Here is a 20,678-nt window from a genome sequence, read left to right as displayed (position 1 = left end):
CCCTACTGTGTGTCGACTACAGGGCCAGTGTTGGAAGAAGAGCTGGTGGGAAGGTGGTCGTGGTAGCAGGGGCTTCTGCCAGCCTTTTCTTTGAAAGAGCTGGATTTACGCTATCACTTTGGAGAGAGTTTGGCAGTTTCTGCTGAAGCTGAAAATGCAGATGCCCATGCTCACAGTATTTCCCTCCCTGGAGGAACGTTCCCACAATTGCACAAAAAGACATGCACAGGGATGTTCAAAGTAGCATTGCTATGCTGGTGGAAAATCTTCAAGTCCACAAATCATTTTGCTCTTCCCTGGCTCCCTCTTATCACTCTGCGCCCTGCCCCTGTAGTGGAGTTTCCTCCTGGGAGTGATGTTGTAAATGCTAGACCTGGGCTCTTCGGTGGACTTCCGTAATCCAGCAGGTCTCCACCCCAGTGGGGTGGGAACAGAGCCTCTGCCAGTTGAGGTGAGAATCACAGGATAGTATGAAAGTAGGATGGCGTGGATGGCTTGAAAATACATGTTTAATATAATTTTACCTTTGCAAAACAGTATTTGTTTAATGTGACACAAATGACAGTAGTTAGCAACATATCATCATCAAAACGGCATGTGTTTCAAGGTTGTGGAGTGCTAATTGTGGGCGTGGTATCTTGAGCCCAGTTCAGAGACAGAGCTCTCACAGGAGTTTACATAAACCAAGTGACTGATTTCCTTTCCCGTGGAAGCGCACCTTCCCCACCACTAACCTGAAAACTGGAAAGGCTGAGATATGGTATTGTTGCAGGAAGGCGGACCCCTTCCAGGGCCCGAAACTGGGCTCTTGTCTAACACTCGGAAATGAATTGTCTGAGGAGACCCATGTGCTGACAAAGCAAGAGATTTTACTGGGAAAGGGCACCTGGGTGGAGAGCAGTAGGGTAAGGGAACCCAGGAGAACTGCCCTGCCACGTGGCTCGCAGTCTCAGGTTTCATGGTGACGGGATTAGTTTCCAGGTGGTCTTTGGCCAATCATTCTAATTCAGAGTCTTTCCTGGTGGTGCACGCATCGCTCAGCCAAGATGGATGCTAGCGAGAGGGATTCTGGGAAGTGGACGGACACATGGTGTCTCCTTTGGACCTTTCCCGAACTCTTCTGGTTGATGGTGGCTTATTAGTTCCGTATTCCTTATCAGGATCTCCTATCATAAAACAACTCATGCAAATGGTTACTATGGTGCCTGGCCAGGGTGGGCAGTTTCAATCAGTGTGCTTCCCCTAACAGTATTGCTAATGGTATCTTCAAACCTTCCTCTCCCCCTCCCCCTTAACACAATGCTCCAGGAATTACTTATCAGCAGGTGCAACAGTCGTTGCATTGAATTAGATTATATGAACTAGATGTTGTTGAGTACTCTGACTGCAAAATTGGGGCTCTAACTGGGGCTCTGTGAAACCCACCCAAATAAAGGACACTAAGTGTGTTCATGACTTTTACCCTGATGAGCTTTCTTTAATCTTTGCTGACAAAAAAAAAAAAAAATCAAATGTACAGTTTTTTTTTCGGGATGACACTGGCAAATAGAATTAGTATTGAGCCTTCCTTTCCTCCAGTTAATACAACTTCTCAAATCAGAAACCCTGTCTATAGTTTAGATCAACATAGTGAAAGTGAAAGTGTTACTCACTCAGTTGTCCGCCTCTTTGTGACCCCATGGACTCTAGCCTGCCACGCTCCTTTGTGGAATTCTCCAGGCAAGAATACTAGAGGGGTTAGTCTCTCCTTACCCTAAGGTACTCCTAACATATTAAAATATCTGAAATAATCAGTACAATAAAGACAGAGCGTATAATTTCAAATCAGTAATGTGAGAAATCAATAAGAGAATGATATGAGAAATGAAAGGAAATAAAACAAAAGGAAAAAAGCCAACTTAATCCCGGAGGAAGGCAAGGGAAGATAAAAAGAAATATTAAAATATGAGGAAAACAGAAAGCACAAAATAAGATGGTAGGTGTTTTTTTTGTTTGAATATGTTCCTGGTGACAATTCATCTGACCAGTACACTTATTATCAGGCCATGCATGATATGCATGTATGTTTCAGTATGTATGTATACTTCAATGAAAGTGTTTAAAAGTAAGACGGCAGAAGTAAATCCAAATATGTTGGAAATTAATTATGATACAAATATAAATGAATGAAAGGGTATAGTTAAAAGACAAATACTTTTGAATCATAGGACTGGATTACAGAATATCCAACTACTGTATGTGTTGCTTATAAAAGACACATTTAAAACATCAGGATATTGAGAGTTTGAAAAGAAAAGGATGGGTAAAAATGTACTAGGCAAATACTACTAAGAAAAAGTAGTACTACACCACGCATATTGGTGTGGCTGTATTCATATCAGACAACATAGATTTTAAGGCAAATTAATGTTGAAAGACATTCAACATTCTCAGAAGACTGAACTACAGGGAGAAATAGACAAATTCACTGTCATAGAAGGAGCCTGTAACCCACCTTTCCATACAACTGATATATCAGACAAAAGCAAATAAAGGTTATAAAGATTTGAACATTCCAAATTAACAAGTTTGATCTAAACTGTATAGCGAGAACTCATCAACAATTTCAGAACCTATATTCTTTTCACAAATGGAACATGAGATAGACTATATTCTAGACCAAAAAACAATTTTCAACAAATTTCAAGGAACTGGTACTATTAAAATAGTATTCTCTGATGGCAATGTGATTTACTTAGCAATGAGTAACAATAATAATAATAGGGTCAATTAAAATTTATATGCTTAAAAATTAAGAATCATTTCTAAACCCAGGAGTCAAAGAAAAGAAAATTAGGTGGAAATTAGAGCCTATTTAGAACTCAAAATAATGAAAATTCTGCAAATCAAAATTGTGGCATCTCCCTAAAAGTGCTCTTATGTGCATGCTAAGTTGCTTCATTCGTGTCCGACTCCTTGTGACCCCATGGACTGTAGCCAACCAGGCTCCTCTGTCCATGGATTCTCCAGGCAAGAATACTAGAGTGGGTTGCCATTCCCCTCTCCAGGGAATCTTTCTGACTCAGGGATTGAACCCGCATCTCCTGAGGCTCCTTCACTGCGGGAAATTAATAACCTTATATGGGGCTTCTCAGGTGGCACTAGTGGTAAAGAACCTGCCTGCCAAAGCAGGAGACATGAGAGACATGGGTTTGATCACTGGGTCGGGAAGATCCCCTGGAGGAGGGCATGGCAATCCACTCCAGTATTCTTGGCAGGCTACAATCCAAGTCCACAGGGTCACAAAGAGTCAGACACAACTGAAGCGATTTAGCACACATGCAAGCAATAGCCTTATATACTTACATTAGTGAAGGACAAAGGCTGAAATAAATGAGTATCCAACCTTAAAAAGTAAGAAAAGGAACAACTGAAAAGACTCAATAAAGTAGAAGGAAGGAAACAGTAAAGATAAAATTAAGACATTAATGAAATAGAATACAGAGATAAATGCCAGAGAAAAGCTGGGTTTTTGGAAAATGTAACAGACATCTGGCAAGATTGATCAAGGAAAAAAAGCATATAAATACACAGTGTTGGGGACTGAAAATAAGACATAACTACTAAGAAGTATCCTGACCCAAGTTTCTTCACACCACCACTGACTTTTCTCTCAAGGACTTTTTTTCTTGCCCATTATAGACCTGAGCCCTCAACTGCTTTAGTCAGGGCTCACAGGCAGCATCTTATCTTGCTCTGTAGACCTCTGCCTGTGCTGGATGTTCAGACCCAACATGTGGAAATCACCCACTTCTGATTCAGGGCAAAAGGTAGAGCTAAAGAATTCTGTAGTAGATACAGCATACCTTGGCAATATGGCAGTTTTGTTTCTAGACCACTGCAATAAAGCGAGTGTTGCAATCAAGTGAGTCATGAATTTTGGTTTCCAGTGCTATGGGGTCACACAGAGTTGGACGCGACTGAAGCAACTTAGCAGCAGCAGCATGGTGGCTCAGTGGTAAAGAATCCATCTGCCAATGCAGGAGACGCAAGAGATGTGGGCTCAATTCCTAGGTCTGGAAGATCTCCTGGAGTAGGAAAATGGCAACCCACTCCAGTATTTCTTGCCTGAAAAATTCCAAGGACAGAGGAGCCTGGCAGACTATAGTTCACAGGGTTGCAAGGAGTTGGACACAACTGAGCATACACACACATGCACACAAAAGCTTATACCGTACTTTAGACTGTAAACTGTACAATAACATTACATCCAAAAAAACCCAACAACCCACTTTTTAAATTTAGAAATACTTTGTTGCTCTTTGCAAAGTATTGCTCTTAGAAATACTTTATTGGCCATATACGGTTGCCACAAACCTTCAAATGGTGGAAACCACAGTATTTTGGAAGTATAATGTAAGGAGGTATGCCTATTACTGAACTCTGCCATCTTACAGACACCGGGTAGGGAAGGCAAGGAATTTCACGGCTCTGATATCCCAGGATAAAAGGGCTTACAGTTTACCACAAGCAGTACTAGCCACGAATGAGGAAATGTCATAAACCACAGGGAACAAAATGAAAACCTTCACCCAGTGGATGAGTTGGATTTAAGAGACCCACTGCTCTTCTTTGCCCCTTAAGCTCGGCACTGGAGAACTTGCCCTGGTTCTGTTTCATTGTTCCCCTTTTTGAGCCCCCTACTCCCCAAAACACAGTAACCCAGGCTGGCAAATCCAGTCTCATATGGCCGCACCTAAGCTCCCATTTCCTCTCTCTGCAGCTGGCTGTCCGGTTCGCCTCCTCCAGTACCCTGCCAGGGAGGCGCCCCCGCTCTGCAGCCTTTTATCAAAGGCTCTGCGCACAGCTGAGGAGGAGAAATACAAAATCAAAGGGTCGATGCACGCATTGAGAGCGGTGAGCACCATGGCGCAGACTCGCCACCTTTCGCTGGTCTTATTGAAGAACCCCACCACGTGAGATACATTGTAGGGCCGGAAACAGACCAGGAAATTGAACAGCGTCGCAACAACCAGCGCCACAGCTCTCCAGTGCTTCCGGGTCACCACTTGCGACTGGGAGAGAAGGATTCGCACCAAACGCCAGTAACAGAAGATGGTGACCCCCATGGGGATGAAACAGAAGAGGAGGCACAGTTCCAGCCGCACAGGAAGCACCACGCACAGCTGCTCTTGGGTGAAGTTGTCATAGGAGACAGGGCGGCTGTTGGCCTCCCGCGACGAGTTGGTTGGTAAGTACTGGACAATGATCACAACACTACAGTGTCCAAAGGACAAGAGCCAGATGGCCACGGCAGCGATCACTCCGTACACGGGCCGGCGGTTCAGCTTGTACTGTAGGGCGAAAGCCACGCTGTGGTAGCGCTCCACGCTGATGCCCACCAGCAGCCACGTGCTGCAGTAGATGCCACAGTAGAAGCCGAAACCTGTGAGGGCACAGAGCGTGGTCTCCAGGGGCCAGGCGAAATTATGCGCAGCCCCAACCATCTTGAAGAGCAGAAGCAGCAGGAGGTCGGCCAGCGTCAGGCTGAGCAGGAGGATGTGGATGGGTGCGGGGTGGGGCTGGCACACGTGCCCCAGGAAGGCCCACAGCGCCAGGAGGTTGGCAGGGAGACCGAAGAGGAAAGATAGAAAGTAGACAAGGAGAAGTCCCAGGTTTTGGGGACTTGGGGCCATCCTTCCTGAAGAGACAAAAGATGCTGTCTGAATTCTGAGTTTCCTAGCCCCAGACCAAGGTGAATCAGACTCTGTGTCTCCCCTCTGTGTTTCACTAAGGGATTATTGCCTACCCTGCAGACCGAACACTATTCTTCTTTCTGTGTGTCAGGGAGAAAGAACTTGTCCTTCTTCACAACAAAATTGTGCTTTTTTGCTTCACAACAAAATTACTTCTTTAGAATCTACACAACAGAATTACCCAAGAAAATTACTTCTTTAGAATCTTCCTCTTCTCCATTTCCACCCTGCAAATTGAGAGAGAGAGAAAGAGTCTTAAGAATTTTCATGTCTCAGAAGCTCCCACAGGAAAAGTTCTGAGGTCTCCAAGTCCCCAGTAGAAAGGGGGACTTCCCTGGTGGTCCATTGGTTAAGAATCTGCCTGCCAATGCAAGGGACATGAGTTCGATCCCTGGTCTGGGAAGATTCGCCTGCCTCTGGGTAACTAAGCCCATGTGCCCCAACTACTGAGCCTGCACACTCTAGAGCCCATGCTCCACAACAAGAGAAGTCACCACAGTGAAGAGTCGGTCGCCCCCACTCGTTGCAACTAGAGAAAGCCCCCGCACGGCGACAAAAACCCAGAGCAGCCAAAAACAAATAAACAAACAAACAAAAAAAACCAATTTTTTTTTTTTTTAAAGAAAGGACACATGTTAGGGCTGTGTGGTTCTCTGTCTTAAGTACCTAGAGCTGTGCCCGACACATAGCAGGTGCTGAATCAACTTCTGTCAGTCAATGAAGGGCTGTGTGAACTGTAGTTCCTCACGAAGACTGGGTAATCCCAAGACTATCTCTGAACATTTCCAAATTCTACTTGACCTGCCTGTGGCTTTTTCCTCTCCTAATCTTTGACCTCTTTTCTTTTTCTTTTCTCTCCCCAAGTCACAGGGCTTGAACACAAAATTCTCAGCTTCAGCTCTGAAAATGGGAGTTTGGTTGAGCTTGAGGGGAAAACAGCTCAAGCCCAAGGTGAGCCTCAGATGCCCCGCTTCTCAGTTCTATGTGGAGCCATTCAAAGACAACCTGTAGGTTCCGGGTAGGGTAACAGAGAGGCCTGACTGGGACCAGGATTCCAGTCCAGGCCATGCCGTGGATCAGTCCTGTGACTCTGGGAATCATTCTAAGTCCTCCCAGCATCAGCTTGTTTTCTTCTGCTTCACATATAACCAGTGATTTCACCAGAACCACCACAGTTCCCATAGGCTGCCAGCCAGTTCACCCTTTCTCCCCCTTGAAGAAAGCATATACGTGAGATGTATGTCAATCAAGAATAACCTTTAAACTCCTTGTACACACTATTATGTGCTTCATAGGTGGCTCAGTGGTAAAGAATCTGCCTGCCAATGCAGGTTGGATCTCTGAGCCTGGAAGATCCCCTGGAGAAGGAAATGGCAACCCACTCCAGTATTCTTGCCTGGAGAATTCCATGGACAAAGGAGCCTGGTGGGCTACAGTCCCATGGGGTAGGAAAAGAGTCAGACATGACTTAGCAACTAAACGACAACAACAGCACACTGCTGTATCTGAGATGGATAGCCAACAAAGTCCTACTGCGTAGCACAGGGAACTCTGCTCAATGTTAGGCAGAAACCTGGATTGGAGGGGAGTTTAGGGGAGAATGGATACACGTATATGTATGGCTGAGTCCCTTTGCCATTCACGTGAAACTATCACAACATTGTTAATTGGCTATACTCCAATATAAAATAATAAGTTCAAAAAAAGAGTAACGTTTAATCTCCTTTCATTCATCATTAACAAGTGTACATTTAAAGTTAAACTTGAGTCCCTAACCTGTTACTGGTAACATATTACTGGTGGCCCACCCGTGTATCTCACTTCTAAATTGGAAAAATCTCAGAAGTAGAGGGCCCTGTGAAAAGGGAGACGATCCAACTCATTGAGCTCACCTTTTCTATTCCTCCTGTGCTTACCTGTGCCCTGGCCCTCACCAGCACCCTCTCTCCCTAGACTTATCCTTGCCCCCTTTCATTTCCATGACCTTCTCCCTCCCCTCCTTCTAGAGTCAACCCCATACTCTGCTCCCTCTTCCTAAGCTTATCTACCTAAATTCCTTCCATCCCCTTTCCACCTATGGTTGTGATCCCAACAGTTCTTCCCTGAGCACAAGCAAAGTCAGGAGCCTTGCCTTTTCCTGGAAGCGGATGGACAGCTTTGCAAATATGTCAGGTCTCAGAAGCAAGTGGAACCTTGTCTAACTGGGCCACCTTTCCACCTCCCCCAAAAAACAATAGTTTTTTTATACCTAGAGGAGTTACGTGGTCAAAAACAGGAAGGTCAATAGTTGAGCTCTTGCCAAGGCAACTCGATCCCCCACCAAATTCTGCCCCACCAAACATATTTCTTCCAGAATCCAGATCGTAATCATTCTTTTGAGCTTTCTCCTCCTTCTGCATTCCAAGTAATCTCTTCTCTCTCCTTTCTGTGGGCCATTATTCCAAACAATTTTGCACACGCATCCACTTCCTGCTCCCTCTGCTCTCTCCTCACCTGTCTCCCCCGACCCCATCTTTTCTCTCAAGGCCCCTGACCTGATCAATTTCTTTCTAGGCAGCTCTGGCAGAATCTGGTTATCATCTTGAGCATTGCCTGACTTCCTCTGGCCCATTAGGTCCCTTCTTAACAGATATTTTCTTCTTTGGACTCAAACTATTCATGTAATATGGATTCAGTCCATGTTGCTGCCAGGCAGCCTATTTCTGGCTCTTCTCTCCCTTCTCCCCTCCGGAGTCATTCCCCTCCCACCATGATCTCTGTCCTGCTTGGACCACCCTTTCTTCTCATTGTTCTCTCATCAACCTGGGTAGGGCCCACATTGCTCCCTGCTAGCATCTCAAGGCAGACATACAAGATGCTTGTCTCTCCTCAGGAAACGTGCTTGTCTGTCCACTGGCTGCCTGACACTCCCAACAGAGGCTCTGGTTCTCTCCCCATGACCCAGGAAACATGACCCTCAGCTGTTTCTCCTCCAGAAAGGATCTCTTCTCACTTAGCTCATCACTCCCCACCTTGGTACCCACGTGGTTTCTCTACATTTCTGCCATTTGTAACCCACATGGTGTGTATCCTAGAATGGGCACCTAGGAAGTGCTTTTGATGCTTGATACACAGGAGACGAAGGCAACATAATTATCTTTCATTCTCTACCAAGGTATTTTGTGCTGTTTTACTGTCTGCATGTGATTGAGCAACAGAAACTTACTGGAAAGGTGAAGATTGCTGGATAAGGATAAGGCTGCTTTCATTAGCTTAAAATGCTAAGAGAGGGACCCCTTTTCTCCATCCTCATCCCCCAGCCATGCAGACCTGCAGAACCCTCTCTTCTAGCAGGTGCCAGGACCCTGGGCCATTTCTGAAGCCTCAGGAATCTCTTAGGAAACCCCTCTTTTGGCTTGGAAAATGGCAGTACCTCCTGAAGTGAGTCTAGGTAAGGTTGGTTCTTCTGGAAATGACTGTTTTGAAGTCTGTCCTTAGGGGGGAAAAAAAAAAAAAAACTAGCACTGTCCCTTGATTATGATAGGCACTTGATCGTTGTTGTTTAGTGGCTAAGTCATGTTCAAGGATTTTGTGGCCCCATGGACTCCTCTGCTCCGCTGTCCATGGGATTTCCTAGGCAGGGATACTGGAATGAGTGGCCATTTCCCCCTCCACGGGATCTTCCTGACCCAGGCATTGAACCCGAATTTCCTGCATTGGCAGGCAGATTCTTTACCGCTGAGCCACCAGGGAAGCCCAGGAACTTGATTACTTGTGGCTGGGAGTATAAAAGGATTGGAGTTGGATGTGCCTGTGAGAGCTTATTAGCTGATGATACTAGCGGAGTCAGAACTTGTGCTTTTACCTTCTTTTTAAAATCTCCATTCTGTTCTCCAAGTCACCAGTATTGGGACATCCTTGGTGTCCCTAAGACCCCAGCCTTGTGGGCATTCAGACTAAGTTGTTAACTAAATCACAGAGCTTCAGTGACCCCAGCCAGTGGCATCATGGGAGTGGGCAGTGCAGCATCTCCAGTCCAACTCAACTAAGTTTACCTCGGAGTGAGTCACACTGCTCCCCACCATGCCACACCTGTCACCCCGCTTCCCAGCCATCAAAGGCCCTGTGCAAGGCGTGGTTCTGGATGCTGGGAACACGAGTGAGCAAGACACAGGGTAAACAGGTAAACACACAAAGCAGGTGATTCCAAGTGAAGGAAGGAAGCAAATCTAAGGAGAGTCTGGCATAGGGCTTTCTTTAGGTAAGGCTGTCAGAACAGGCCTGCGCTGAAGAGAGGTATTTGAACTGCTGAGCCAGCCACATGAAGGGCATTCCAGGTAGTTGTTCAGTCACTCATTCAGTTGTATCTGACTCTGTGACCCCATGGACAGCACCATGCCAGGCTTCCCTGTTCTTCACTATCTCCCGGAGTTTGCTCAAACTCGTGACCATTGAGTCGATGATGCCATCCAGCCATGTCATCCTCTGTTGCCCCTCCTCCTCCTGCCTTCAATCTTTCCCAGCATGGTTTCAGGTAGAGGGCATGGCAAAATCCAAAGCTCTGCACCAGGAACAAGCCCGCAGTATCAGGGGAATTGAAAGAAGGCCAGTGTGGCTGGGCCTGCAAGATATGCTGGGCCACACAGCCTCTGGGCCCCACAAGGGCACACCGGGTGAGCCTGGGTGTGTTGGCTTATCTGGAGTTGTTTGACCTTGGATGACAGTGTCTCATTTGTTGATCTGATCTTCCTCTCTGACGATTAGCTATGTCCCCGGTAAACCTCTGTGGCCAGTCAGAATCTGATAGCTTCCTTCTGGTTCAGAGTCTTCCTGACCTCTTGACAACACAGAGCCACCACTGTCCTCTTCAGCTTCCAGCGACAACAGGTGGGGTGATGATCAGAGGTAGGGTTGCAAAAAAATGGAGTGACTCGGAAATGGATTTTTTTTTTTTGATGATACAATTCTTTTATTTTTTGTTTCAAATTAATTTTTATTGGAGTCTAGTTGCTTTACAATGTTGTGTTCATTTCTGCTGTACTTTTTATTTTAGTTTTTGGATCTAGTTCCCTGACTAGGGATCAGCTCGTGCCCCTTGCACTGGGAACGCAGAGCCTTAACCTCTGGCCTGCAAAGGAAGTCCCGTCTGCTGTGCTTTTTAAAATGATAGAGATGGAGGTGTGCGGCCCAGCACGTACCAACAATGGAAGTAAACAGGAGGAACGTGGGCCTGACCCGGGAGCTGGGCTAGAGTTAGCCACTACCGTCATTCAAGCTGGGCCCCTGACAGCTTACCTCACCGCAGTTCCGTGAAACCTCTTTGAAACCACACAGTCTAAGATCAGGAAACCTTATCTGTTAGGAAGTTGAAGTTCACCAGATGCCTCCCCCACCCTCACGTCCAGCACCTCAGGAATGGACTCCAGGGACATAGACCTTGCCACCCCATCCTTCTGGTTGGACAGACCAAAATCCTGAGAGATCCCTTTGACTCTTTGAAAGTATCTCTCAGGATCTGACTACTCCATCAGCAAATCCTCTCCACTCTATCTTCAGAATATATCCCCAATCCAGTCCCTTCTCACCACATCTCCTGTGCCACCTGGTCAGGCTGGCATCGCCATCTCTCACCTATGTTCCTTTGTTTTATCCTGTCTGGCCCCTTTGCATCTGCTGTCCCCTTCAGTCTGTCCTGCACACAACAGCCAGAATGATCATTTAAAACATGAGTAAGTCTGTCTGTCCTCTGCTCAAAATTCCATGGTCTCCCTATCTTACTCATCAAAGCCCTAATCCTTACAATGGCCTCCAAGTTCAACTGTTTTGGCTTCCTGCCCCTGTCACACTCTGACCTCATCTGCTATGCTTCTCTCTCCCCTTGTTACTTGGGACACATCTCCACGGGTGCAACTTGATGACATCTCTCAAACTTAAAAACTTGATATCATCTAACCCAGCAAGTTGATATTCATGAGTTTGTTGTGTGGATATACTTTCTCATGTGCACAAAGAAGTATATTCATCACAGTGTTTTTTGTTTATTGGTTCTCTGATAATAAAAGACTAGGGACAACCTCTGTCCATCAGCAAAGGGTCTGGTTAAATAAAAACCATGGGCATCCAATCAGTTGAAATACTGAGCATCTGTTACAAATAATGAGGCAGGTCTACATACGCCATGGTAGACCAGACTCTGAGGCTTATTGTTAGATGAGAAAAAGCAAGTTGTGAGACTAGTGAGTTGTAAGAGAGAACAGACCTACACCCACATATTCACCCAATGAGTTCTTTCTGAGAGCCCTTAGGTAGCAGCACTGGCTGTTGCTGGGGAATCAGCGGTAAACCGACCTTGCCTCCCGGAGCAGATGTTCCATTGTGATAAGACAAGAAATAGATTGATAAACAGATACATAACCTCAAGTTGGGGGCCAGGCTGGTGCTAAGAAGGAAGATGGAGGTTGGAAAAGCAGAGTAAAGGGGCAGAGAGCTAGGGCAGTCCAAAAAGGACTCTCAGAGGATGTGATATTTGAGCAGAGCCCTGCAAAAAAAAAGAGCTTCCCTGGTGGCTTAGATGGGAAAGACTGCCTGCAATGCAGCAGACCTAGGTTCAATCCCTGGGTCAGGAAGATTCCCTGGAGAAGGGCATGGAAACCCACTCCAGTATTCTTGCCTGGGAAATTCCATGTACAGAGGAGCCTGGTGGGCTACTAGTCCACAGGGTTGCAAAGAGTCAGACACAACTGAACGACTAACACCATACACTGCAAGGAAGAAGAGCATGAGGGTGAGACTGTTGGGGGTTGGTCCAGGCAGAGCATGGCCAGCCCTGAGATGAGCCACAGTGTGCCAGAGGAGGTCAGGGAGGCCAGAGCTGCTGCAAGAGGGCTGAGGGAGAGTTGTGGGAATAAGGTCAAGGCAGTAGGCAGGGCCCAGAGTGTGTGGGGCCCTGTGTCTGAGGTCCAAATGAAGAGTGACATCTGAGGTCTGATGGGCAGAGGTGTGAGGTAACTTGGTCCACATTTCCAAAGGATCCCTCTGGAAGCTGCTGGGTGAGGAGTAGATTGCAGGAAGTGATGCCCATGGAACTGTTCACAGTGGTGTGTCTCTGGGAAGGGGAACTGGGTATTGGAGGGGTATTGGGGTAGAAGGGAAAGTTACCAATCTCCATGTATCTTTTGTACTGTTAAAAAAAATTTCTTTTTTCTGAGTGTGTGTGTGTGTAAGTTTACTCAAAAACTAAAAGCAAGAGAAAGCATTCATAGCTAACATTGGTTGGGCATGTATTATGAGCTACACTGCTTGTCACAGTGAACCCTTAGGCTTAATGGAGCTGAGACAGTCCATGTAAGTGGTCAGTTGTGTGGTCCACACCACCCAGCCACAGCCTTTTCTTCAGTTGTGCTGTTCCAGGTGGGAGAGGGGATAAACCCAAAGTAGACATAAAAAAACAAAAAGGGCAGAGCTAACAGCCTCGCCAACATTGGATCTCTGAGCCACATCCCCAGCCAGACTCAGCTTTATCCAGTTTCTGTGTTGCCTTTTTTTTTTTTTTTTGCCAGTTGAATGGATTTCCAGCAGTGTCTCCTTGCTGTTTTAATGCAGCTCCATTTTTCTGATTAAGAATAAGTTGAGCACCTCTCAAGAGAACACAGGCTTTTTCAGTCCATAATCATTGTGCCACTCAGTGTCTAAGTGATGGCTCTTAATTGAAGCAACAGAGGTCAACTCTGGCTAATTTAGGGATTATCTGATAAGATGTTGGATAGCTTAGAGACTTGGCAGCAAGGCTGGAGAATCAGGCTTACAGAATAAAGGAAGCTATGTAGCCAGGACCACTGTAAAATCATGCCTCAGATCCAACCCAGTGAGGATCCAGTAGCCCTTCCCTCAACACACACACACACACACACACACACACACACACTACATTGAACCTTGGGCCCCAGAGCCACATTCCTTCTCACCATGACTTCCCTCCTCTGTACCACACTGCAGCCTCACATTCAGAATTGGGGCAGGTGCACTTGATGGGCCAAACCTAAGAGGGCTGCTCAGAAAATAGGCTGATGTAGGCCCTGATGTAGGCTCACACCAGGACCTACAACTATCAGCTTCTCCAGCGGGAGCAGGGCTCTGCTTCTCACCAAAATTCAAAGTTCACATGTGGGCAGTTTCTTCAACACAGGAAGGATTTCAAATGCTAGGCAACCAAAGGGTGACCAGAGGCCCACAGTGGGGCCTCTGAAAGGTCAGGACAGTCCAGATAATTTCCATATTTTGATGTTCCCAGTATATGAAAAAACAAGTGATGAAATGCCCAAATGAGATTTAATAGTGGGATGGCATTCCTAACAAGAAAGAAATAGACCATAAAGAACGTTGAGTGCCGAAGAATTGATGCTTTCGAACTGTGGTGTTGGAGAAGACTCTTGAGAGTCCCTTGGACAGCAAGATCAAACCAGTCAATCCTAAAGGAAATCAACCCTGAATATTCATTGGAAGGACTGAAGCTGAAGCTCCAGTACTTTGGCCACCTGCTGCAAAGAACCAACTCATTGGAAAAGACCTGATGCTGGGAAAGATGGAGGGCAGGAGAAGGGGACAACAGAGGACGAGATGGTTGGATGGCATCCCCAACTCAATGGACATGAGTTTGAGCAAACCCAGGAGATAGTGAAGGACAGGGAAGGCTGGTATACTGCAGTCCATGGGGTCAAAAATAGTCAGACATAACTGAGTGACTGAACAGCAACAATGACTCATAAAATAGTTTTAGAGTTTGTTTTTTTTTTGATGGACTTCTTTACAGATATAGAGCTGGAAATGGGCCACAGGTTCAAAGTCAAGTTGTGTCAAGATAGTCCTGCAACTTTATATTTATCTTTATTAAGTGTTCACATCAGAAGAGTGATGCTGAGCCCTGGGCCAGATGCCTTCCAGGCTGGTGCTTCCACGGGCCCTGGTGTGGGCAGATGGTCCAGGGTCCGCTCCTGGGCAGCAGCCCCTCCCTGCACACGCAGTCTGGTCCAGCTGGCCTCAGCCAAGAGCTGCCCTGGATGTGTAGATGCTGCATACCACAGAGGATATTACTGCACCCCGAGGCCATCTGAAATGAACGCACACATGCTCTGTTGCTTCAGTTGTGTCCAACTCTTTGCAACCCCATGGACTGTAGTTCGCCAGGCTCCTCTGTCCATGGGTTTCTCCAGGTAAGAATACTTGAGGGGTCACCATTCCCTTCTCCAGGGGATCTTCCCCACCCAGGAATTGAACTCGTGTCTCTCGGGACTCCTGCATTGCAAGCTAATTCTTTACCACCAAGCCACCTGGGAAGCCCCTAAAACAAATATAACCGTGTTATTCAGTGGACTGGGCTGGGCAGGTTCAAGTAAACCTTAACTTTATTTTCCCCTATATCTCTTCTTCCTACAGCTTGCATGGCTCCTTGGGTGCCAGGGCTTCTTCAGACACTCAAACAATAAAAAGTCCAGTCCAGTTAAATAATCACATAGCTCCAGGCCAGTATAACATCAAAATTCTTAATTCTATTCTAAGTAGAGCTTCTCCCCGAAGCTCTGCAGTGCCTCTGGCTCACAGCCTGGAGAAGAGGGTGGGACACTGTCCGGTTTCTCTTTCTTTGCTCCACTTTGTCTCCTATCCTCTCCTGCATGTTAATTTCATTTTGGATCCATTGAGGGTCCCACCCTGTGGACAGAGAGGAGGTGGAATGGGCAGTGGATGTCAGGCTGGCCTGGTGCATTTACGGCCTGGAACCAGTGCCCTCTGAATGGGACAGACATCTAGTGCCAACTCATTCTCCCATGGGGACCTTTCGCTGATCCTTGGACCTCCCTGGTCGGCACCTTTCCCTTGCATGTGGAATACCTCCTCCCCTTGGCCACGTTTGATCCATACTCAGCCCCTGGGCATCCCCTCTGTAGGTCTGCATGGCTCCTCTAGGCTGCCCCATTGGATGGCATCATTTACAAAATGCCTTTAGGCTGGCTTCTCAGCAAAGTGCCCTTTTTAGGTCCAAGGGAGCCTCATACCTTTGTCCCATTGTTGATGGAACAGCAGCTCACTCCAGTGTAGCTTCTCTCCCATTTTTGCCTCCCAGTCCCAGCAAGCTCTTCAGTTTTTATTTCTCCCAGCCAGCATCTGGCACTAGCCCTTGCTTCCCTAAACTTCAGGGGTAGGTTCAGTTCCGCCAGCAGCTGTCTTGACATCCCTCTAGTGTTATCGGTGAGCAGGAAGCTCCCCTGCTTCTTCCCACTGGGATCAGAACACAGAACACTCAGCTCCTCCCTGCCTGCCTCTTCCACTTGCCAGCTTCTTGTATTTGGCCAGAGTTGAGCTTACGTTCACAAAACCATTTTCCAGAGTCTGCAGAGTCTGCATCGAAGATCTAACACCATCACGTTGTGGTTGTACTTCGTATCTGTTGATTGATTTTGACTGAAACGGAAACAGCAGAGGTCCTCCTTTTTAATGCCCTGTGTCCATTCCACAGACCTGATCCTCTGTGCTGTCGTCTGTCAAGAAAGCGGAATGATGCCAACCCCTCAGAATTATTTTACAAGTTAGATCATCCCTGGGGAAAAGCTTTACCAAACTGTCAAGCCCTCCACCAGCTCTGCTGCTGTGCTTCTTTGGCAGACAACCTCATAGGCTAAGGCAATGGTCTCCGTCCTTTTTAGCCACACTATGCAGGAGGAATGACATCTCCCCCCCACCCCCACCCCCACACCTCGTGTGTATGTAACACCTGCCTTCTGGGAGTACAGTTTTGAGCAATCTCAAGTGCCTCAGTTATACCTTGACCTCTTCCCCCTCACTGAAAAATGTTTGTGAGCCAGAGTCTTGCCACCAAAGTCCAGCTTTGGCTCTGCATTTTTTTTTCCCCTAAGTAACTATTTTAAAATTCCACTTTCTAGCTGTTGCGATAGGACCCTCCTCCCCACAAAGTATGACACCGTACCTCACAGGCTGTTGCCATGCATCTCAAGTCATTCATCAGTTCAGTTCAGTTCCGTCACTAGGTTGTGTCCGACTCTTTGCGACCCCATGAATTGCAGCACGCCAGGCCTCCCTGTCCATCACCATCTCCCGGAGTTCACTCAAACTCACATCCATTGAGTCAGTGATGCCACCCAGCCATCTCATCCTCTGTTGTCCCCTCTTCCTCCTGCCCCCAATCCCTCCTAGCATCAGAGTCTTTTCCAATGAGTCAACTCTTCACATGAGGTGGCCAAAGTACTGGAATTTCAGCTTTAGCATCATTCCTTCCAAAGAAATCCCAGGGCTGATCTCCTTCAGAATGGACTGGTTGGATCTCCTTGCAGTCCAAGGGACTCTCAAGAGTCTTCTCCAACACCACAGTTCAAAAGCATCAATTCTTTGGCGCTCAGCCTTCTTCACAGTCCAACTCTCACATCCATACATGACCACTGGAAAAACCATAGCCTTGACTAGACGGACCTTTGTTGGCAAAGTAACGTCTCTGCTTTTGAATATGCTATCTAGGTTGGTCATAACTTTCCTTCCAAGGAGTAAGCGTCTTTTAATTTCATGGCCACGGTCACCATCTGAAGTGATTTTGGAGCCCCCAAAAATAAAGTCTGACAGTGTTTCCACTGTTTCCCCATCTATTTCCCATGAAGTGATGGGACCAGATGCCATGATCTCAGTTTTCTGAATGTTGAGTTTTAAGCCAGTTTTTTCACTCTCCTCTTTCACTTTCATCAAGAGGCTTTTTAGTTCCTCTTCACTTTCTGCCCTAAGGGTGGTGTTATCTGCATATCTGAGGTTATTGATGGGAGCCCTTTAATTTGGGGGAAATCTCATGCCTGCTCTTTGAGGGCACCTGGAGACCAGTCTGGGAAGAGATCGGGAGCGCATGCCAGAAATCTGACTGCCTTTTGAACTCATTTCTGATGATTTCCTGTGACTGGTTCCCTGGAGACAAGCAGACAGGGTTCTGTCTGGGTGTGATTCTCCTGATACCCTGTGGGTGCATTTTTTTTCTTTTAAAGTTGGTTTTATTGAGTTGTATTTTCCCTAGAACTTTGCCCTTGTAATCTTTTAAAAAAATTTTTTTATTGGAGTGTAGTTGTTTTACAATGTTGTGTTACTTTCTACTGTATAGCAGAGTGAATCAGCTATACATATCCATATATTCCTTCTGTTTGGGATTTTCCTTCCCATGTAGGTTGCATTTTCTGTATCACTGGGAGAAATGGCGGTGTCCAAGGGCATTCATGGGCTGGCCCCCCGAATGAGAGGTAATGATGCTCCCAACACACATTTCCTGTGCATTCACCCTGGTGGTCATTATTTGATGACCCTCCCTGCTTGCCACTCCCATTTTCTTAAAGAAGCTCCTGCCTTCCCTGTTTTAGGTTTGATGGCAGTGTAGCCACCTCACCCTTCCCCAGCGCTAGGGGTGGAGCCTTGGAGTCCTGAGTGGGTGGCGTGATTCATCCCCAGTCCCAGCTGACCTCACAGTGGCCTGTGCGGGTGTTCAGGCAGCTTGAGTCTCTGTGCCTTGTTCTCTGATCAGATCAGAGTGATGAGGGTTCTTCCATTATTATTTCTGTATTTTTTAAAAATTGCATAATCATGTTGTCTTGGCCAAAAAGTTCATTTGGGTTTTTCCATTTTTCCATTTGAACTTTTTGGCCCACCCAATACATGAGTATATTCTTATTGTAAAAGCATCCAACAATACAGAAGTCACTTCTCCCTGACATTTCTCCCTTCCTAGTAAACATCTCTTTTGTTTATACCCATATATGTACATATATAAATATAGAATTTAAGAATGGGTACATGGAATCATACTATATATAATGTTCTGAAATGTTTCATTTTTTACTATAAAATATGCCCTGGTGATCTTTCCATGTTAGTACACATAGAGCTACTGTATTCTTTTTAAAAAATATTTGTTTACTTATTTGTTTTTATTTTTGACTGTGCTGGGTCTTCCTTGCCTTGGGCTCACAGCCTGCAGAGGAGGGTGGGACACTGGTTTCTCTTTCTTCGCTCCACCTTGTCTCATCTCCTTTCCTGCATGTTAGCTCTGCTTTGGATAATCCATTGAGGGCTTTTCTCTAGTTGTGGCGAGCGAGGCCTTCTCTTGTTGTGGAGCATGCGTTCTAGGGCATTCAGGCTTCAGGAGTTATGGCACATGTGCTCAATAATTGTGACACATGGGCTTAGTTGCTCTGAAGCATGTGGAATCTTCCCGGACTGGGGATCAAACCCATGTCTCCTGCATTGGCAGACAAAGTCTTTACCACTGAGTCACCAGGGAAGCCCTACTGTATTCTTTCCATTAGCTACGTGGTGTATTTTTTAGGACTGTCCTCTAATGAATGCAGTCATTCAGGGCCCATTTTCACTTTTCCATTCCTTTGTCATAACAAACAGTGCTTTGCCAAATAGTAATCTATCTGTCTGCCTAGACCTGTGTGAGTATTGTGGTTAGATCGATGTTTTAGAAATGTAATTGATATAATTCCTGGGTCAAAGAGATGTACTTTCAAATTTTTGGTAGATATTTTCATATTACCTTCCTGAAAATGTTTAGTAATGTACATTTCCCCCAACAGTGTATGAGAGTACCTGTTTCCATACACGTTCTCTAAAGCTGGATTTTTTGAATCTTTAACATTTTTGCTTATAGCATGGGTAAAAAATTTTATCTTGTTTTATATTTTGAGGAGACATTCAACTAAAGTGATCCAAGTCCATTTCCGATAACTATGGGAAAGGATGGGGTATTTAGTAAGTAATGTTGGGGTAGTTGACTGCCTATTTGGAAGAGTTGCAGTAAGAGAGCAAAAGTAACTTCCAGTGTTTTAAAGATCAAATATATTTTTAAAAAATACAGAAACGTGGCTGATGGCCTTTGCCGTGTGGCTGACGGCGCTGCCATCTTGGCATTTCTTGAGTTAGAAGAGTGGAGCCTGGCCAGGAGGCGGGGTAGGGGGTGCTGGCTCCATTACTATGGACAACTTTTCTTCATCTGTGAGCTCCCAGGCCACACCTGCTCTTTCATCTTCAAGGTAGAGGAAGAGGATGGTGCAGAGCACATTCTGGTTTTGACCATGCTCTGCCTCACCAGGTTGGGGGTGGGCAGGGCACAAAGAAGAGTGTAACGTTGTAGAAGTCATGGCCCGGAACCATGATCACCAGGACATCACGGTACCTGTGGCCAGCCTCAAGTTGTCCTGCCAACCTATGCTGTTCGGATGACTTCCAGCTTCAGCTACCTGTAACCTTCCACCTCTTGTCAAGTTCTGGCCCTATGCAGAAGCAATGATGTTTCTGAGGAGGAGAGCATAGGAGAGGGGAGTGAGGAGGAGGAAGCTGAGCCGTTCACCATCCTGCCTGCCAAGAAGCAGGGGGACAAGCTCTAGTCCTCCTGGTCAGCTAGCTGCTTGCCGCCTGCACCATGTTCGGCGTTCCTGTACAAGTTTCGATAATTTTGTGTGTTCTCTGTTGAAGAGGATGGATAGCCGTGGGGTGGAGTGGGCGAGGTCTTAGTCTGGTGCCAGGAGAAAGAGGGTCCCATTCTCCATCGGGCCCTGGTGTTCTCTTCCTATGCCACACCCGTAGCTTCCCTTTCCTCCAGGAAGGGGAGGAGCTCTGACCTTCTATCCTGACCTTCTCTCTCCACTTGCTTATGAGGTTGGAGGTCAACATCAGATACTCAGAACTACACATTTTTTACATTTTTGGATAAAGGTTGAAATAAAGTGGTGTGGAGAGTTTTGTGGGTTTTTGGTGGGGTTTTTTTGCAAATATTATAGAGAAGTTGTATAGATATTATATAGTTTTTAAATTTATTTATTTACTGGCTGCACTGGGTCTTCCTGTTGCCTGCGAGCTTTCCCTAGTTGTGGTGAGCGGAGGTTACTCCTTCTTGCAGTGCTTTGGGCTTCTCATTGAAGTGGCTTC

The 20,678-nt window shown here is 46.3% G+C and overlaps 2 protein-coding genes across 2 annotated transcripts; one reads left to right on the top strand and one right to left on the bottom strand.

Annotated features, from left to right (window-relative positions):
• Positions 1-4,271: 4,271 nt before the first annotated feature.
• LOC147353654 (free fatty acid receptor 2-like) lies at positions 4,272-6,330 on the bottom strand. The gene has a single exon (XM_086352158.1). The coding sequence runs from the start codon at positions 5,673-5,675 to the stop codon at positions 4,722-4,724; it is 954 nt and encodes a 317-aa protein (XP_086208284.1). The 5' UTR covers positions 5,676-6,330; the 3' UTR covers positions 4,272-4,721.
• Positions 6,331-17,949: 11,619 nt separating this feature from the next.
• On the top strand, positions 17,950-20,137 carry LOC147353653 (nucleoplasmin-3-like). Its single transcript, XM_086349384.1, has 3 exons — positions 17,950-17,995; positions 19,843-19,963; positions 20,032-20,137. Exons 1-3 carry the CDS (start codon positions 17,950-17,952, stop codon positions 20,135-20,137), a joined length of 273 nt encoding a protein of 90 aa, XP_086205510.1.
• Positions 20,138-20,678: the final 541 nt, after the last annotated feature.

The sequence above is a fragment of the Bos grunniens genome, chromosome 18 (genome assembly GCF_055505025.1).
Source record: "Bos grunniens cultivar Pamir isolate PY7600 chromosome 18, Bosgru_T2T1.0, whole genome shotgun sequence".
NCBI classification, from domain to species: domain Eukaryota; kingdom Metazoa; phylum Chordata; class Mammalia; order Artiodactyla; family Bovidae; genus Bos; species Bos grunniens.
The sequence above is the reverse complement of the archived record's forward strand: the minus strand, read 5'-3'. Positions and strand labels throughout refer to the sequence as shown.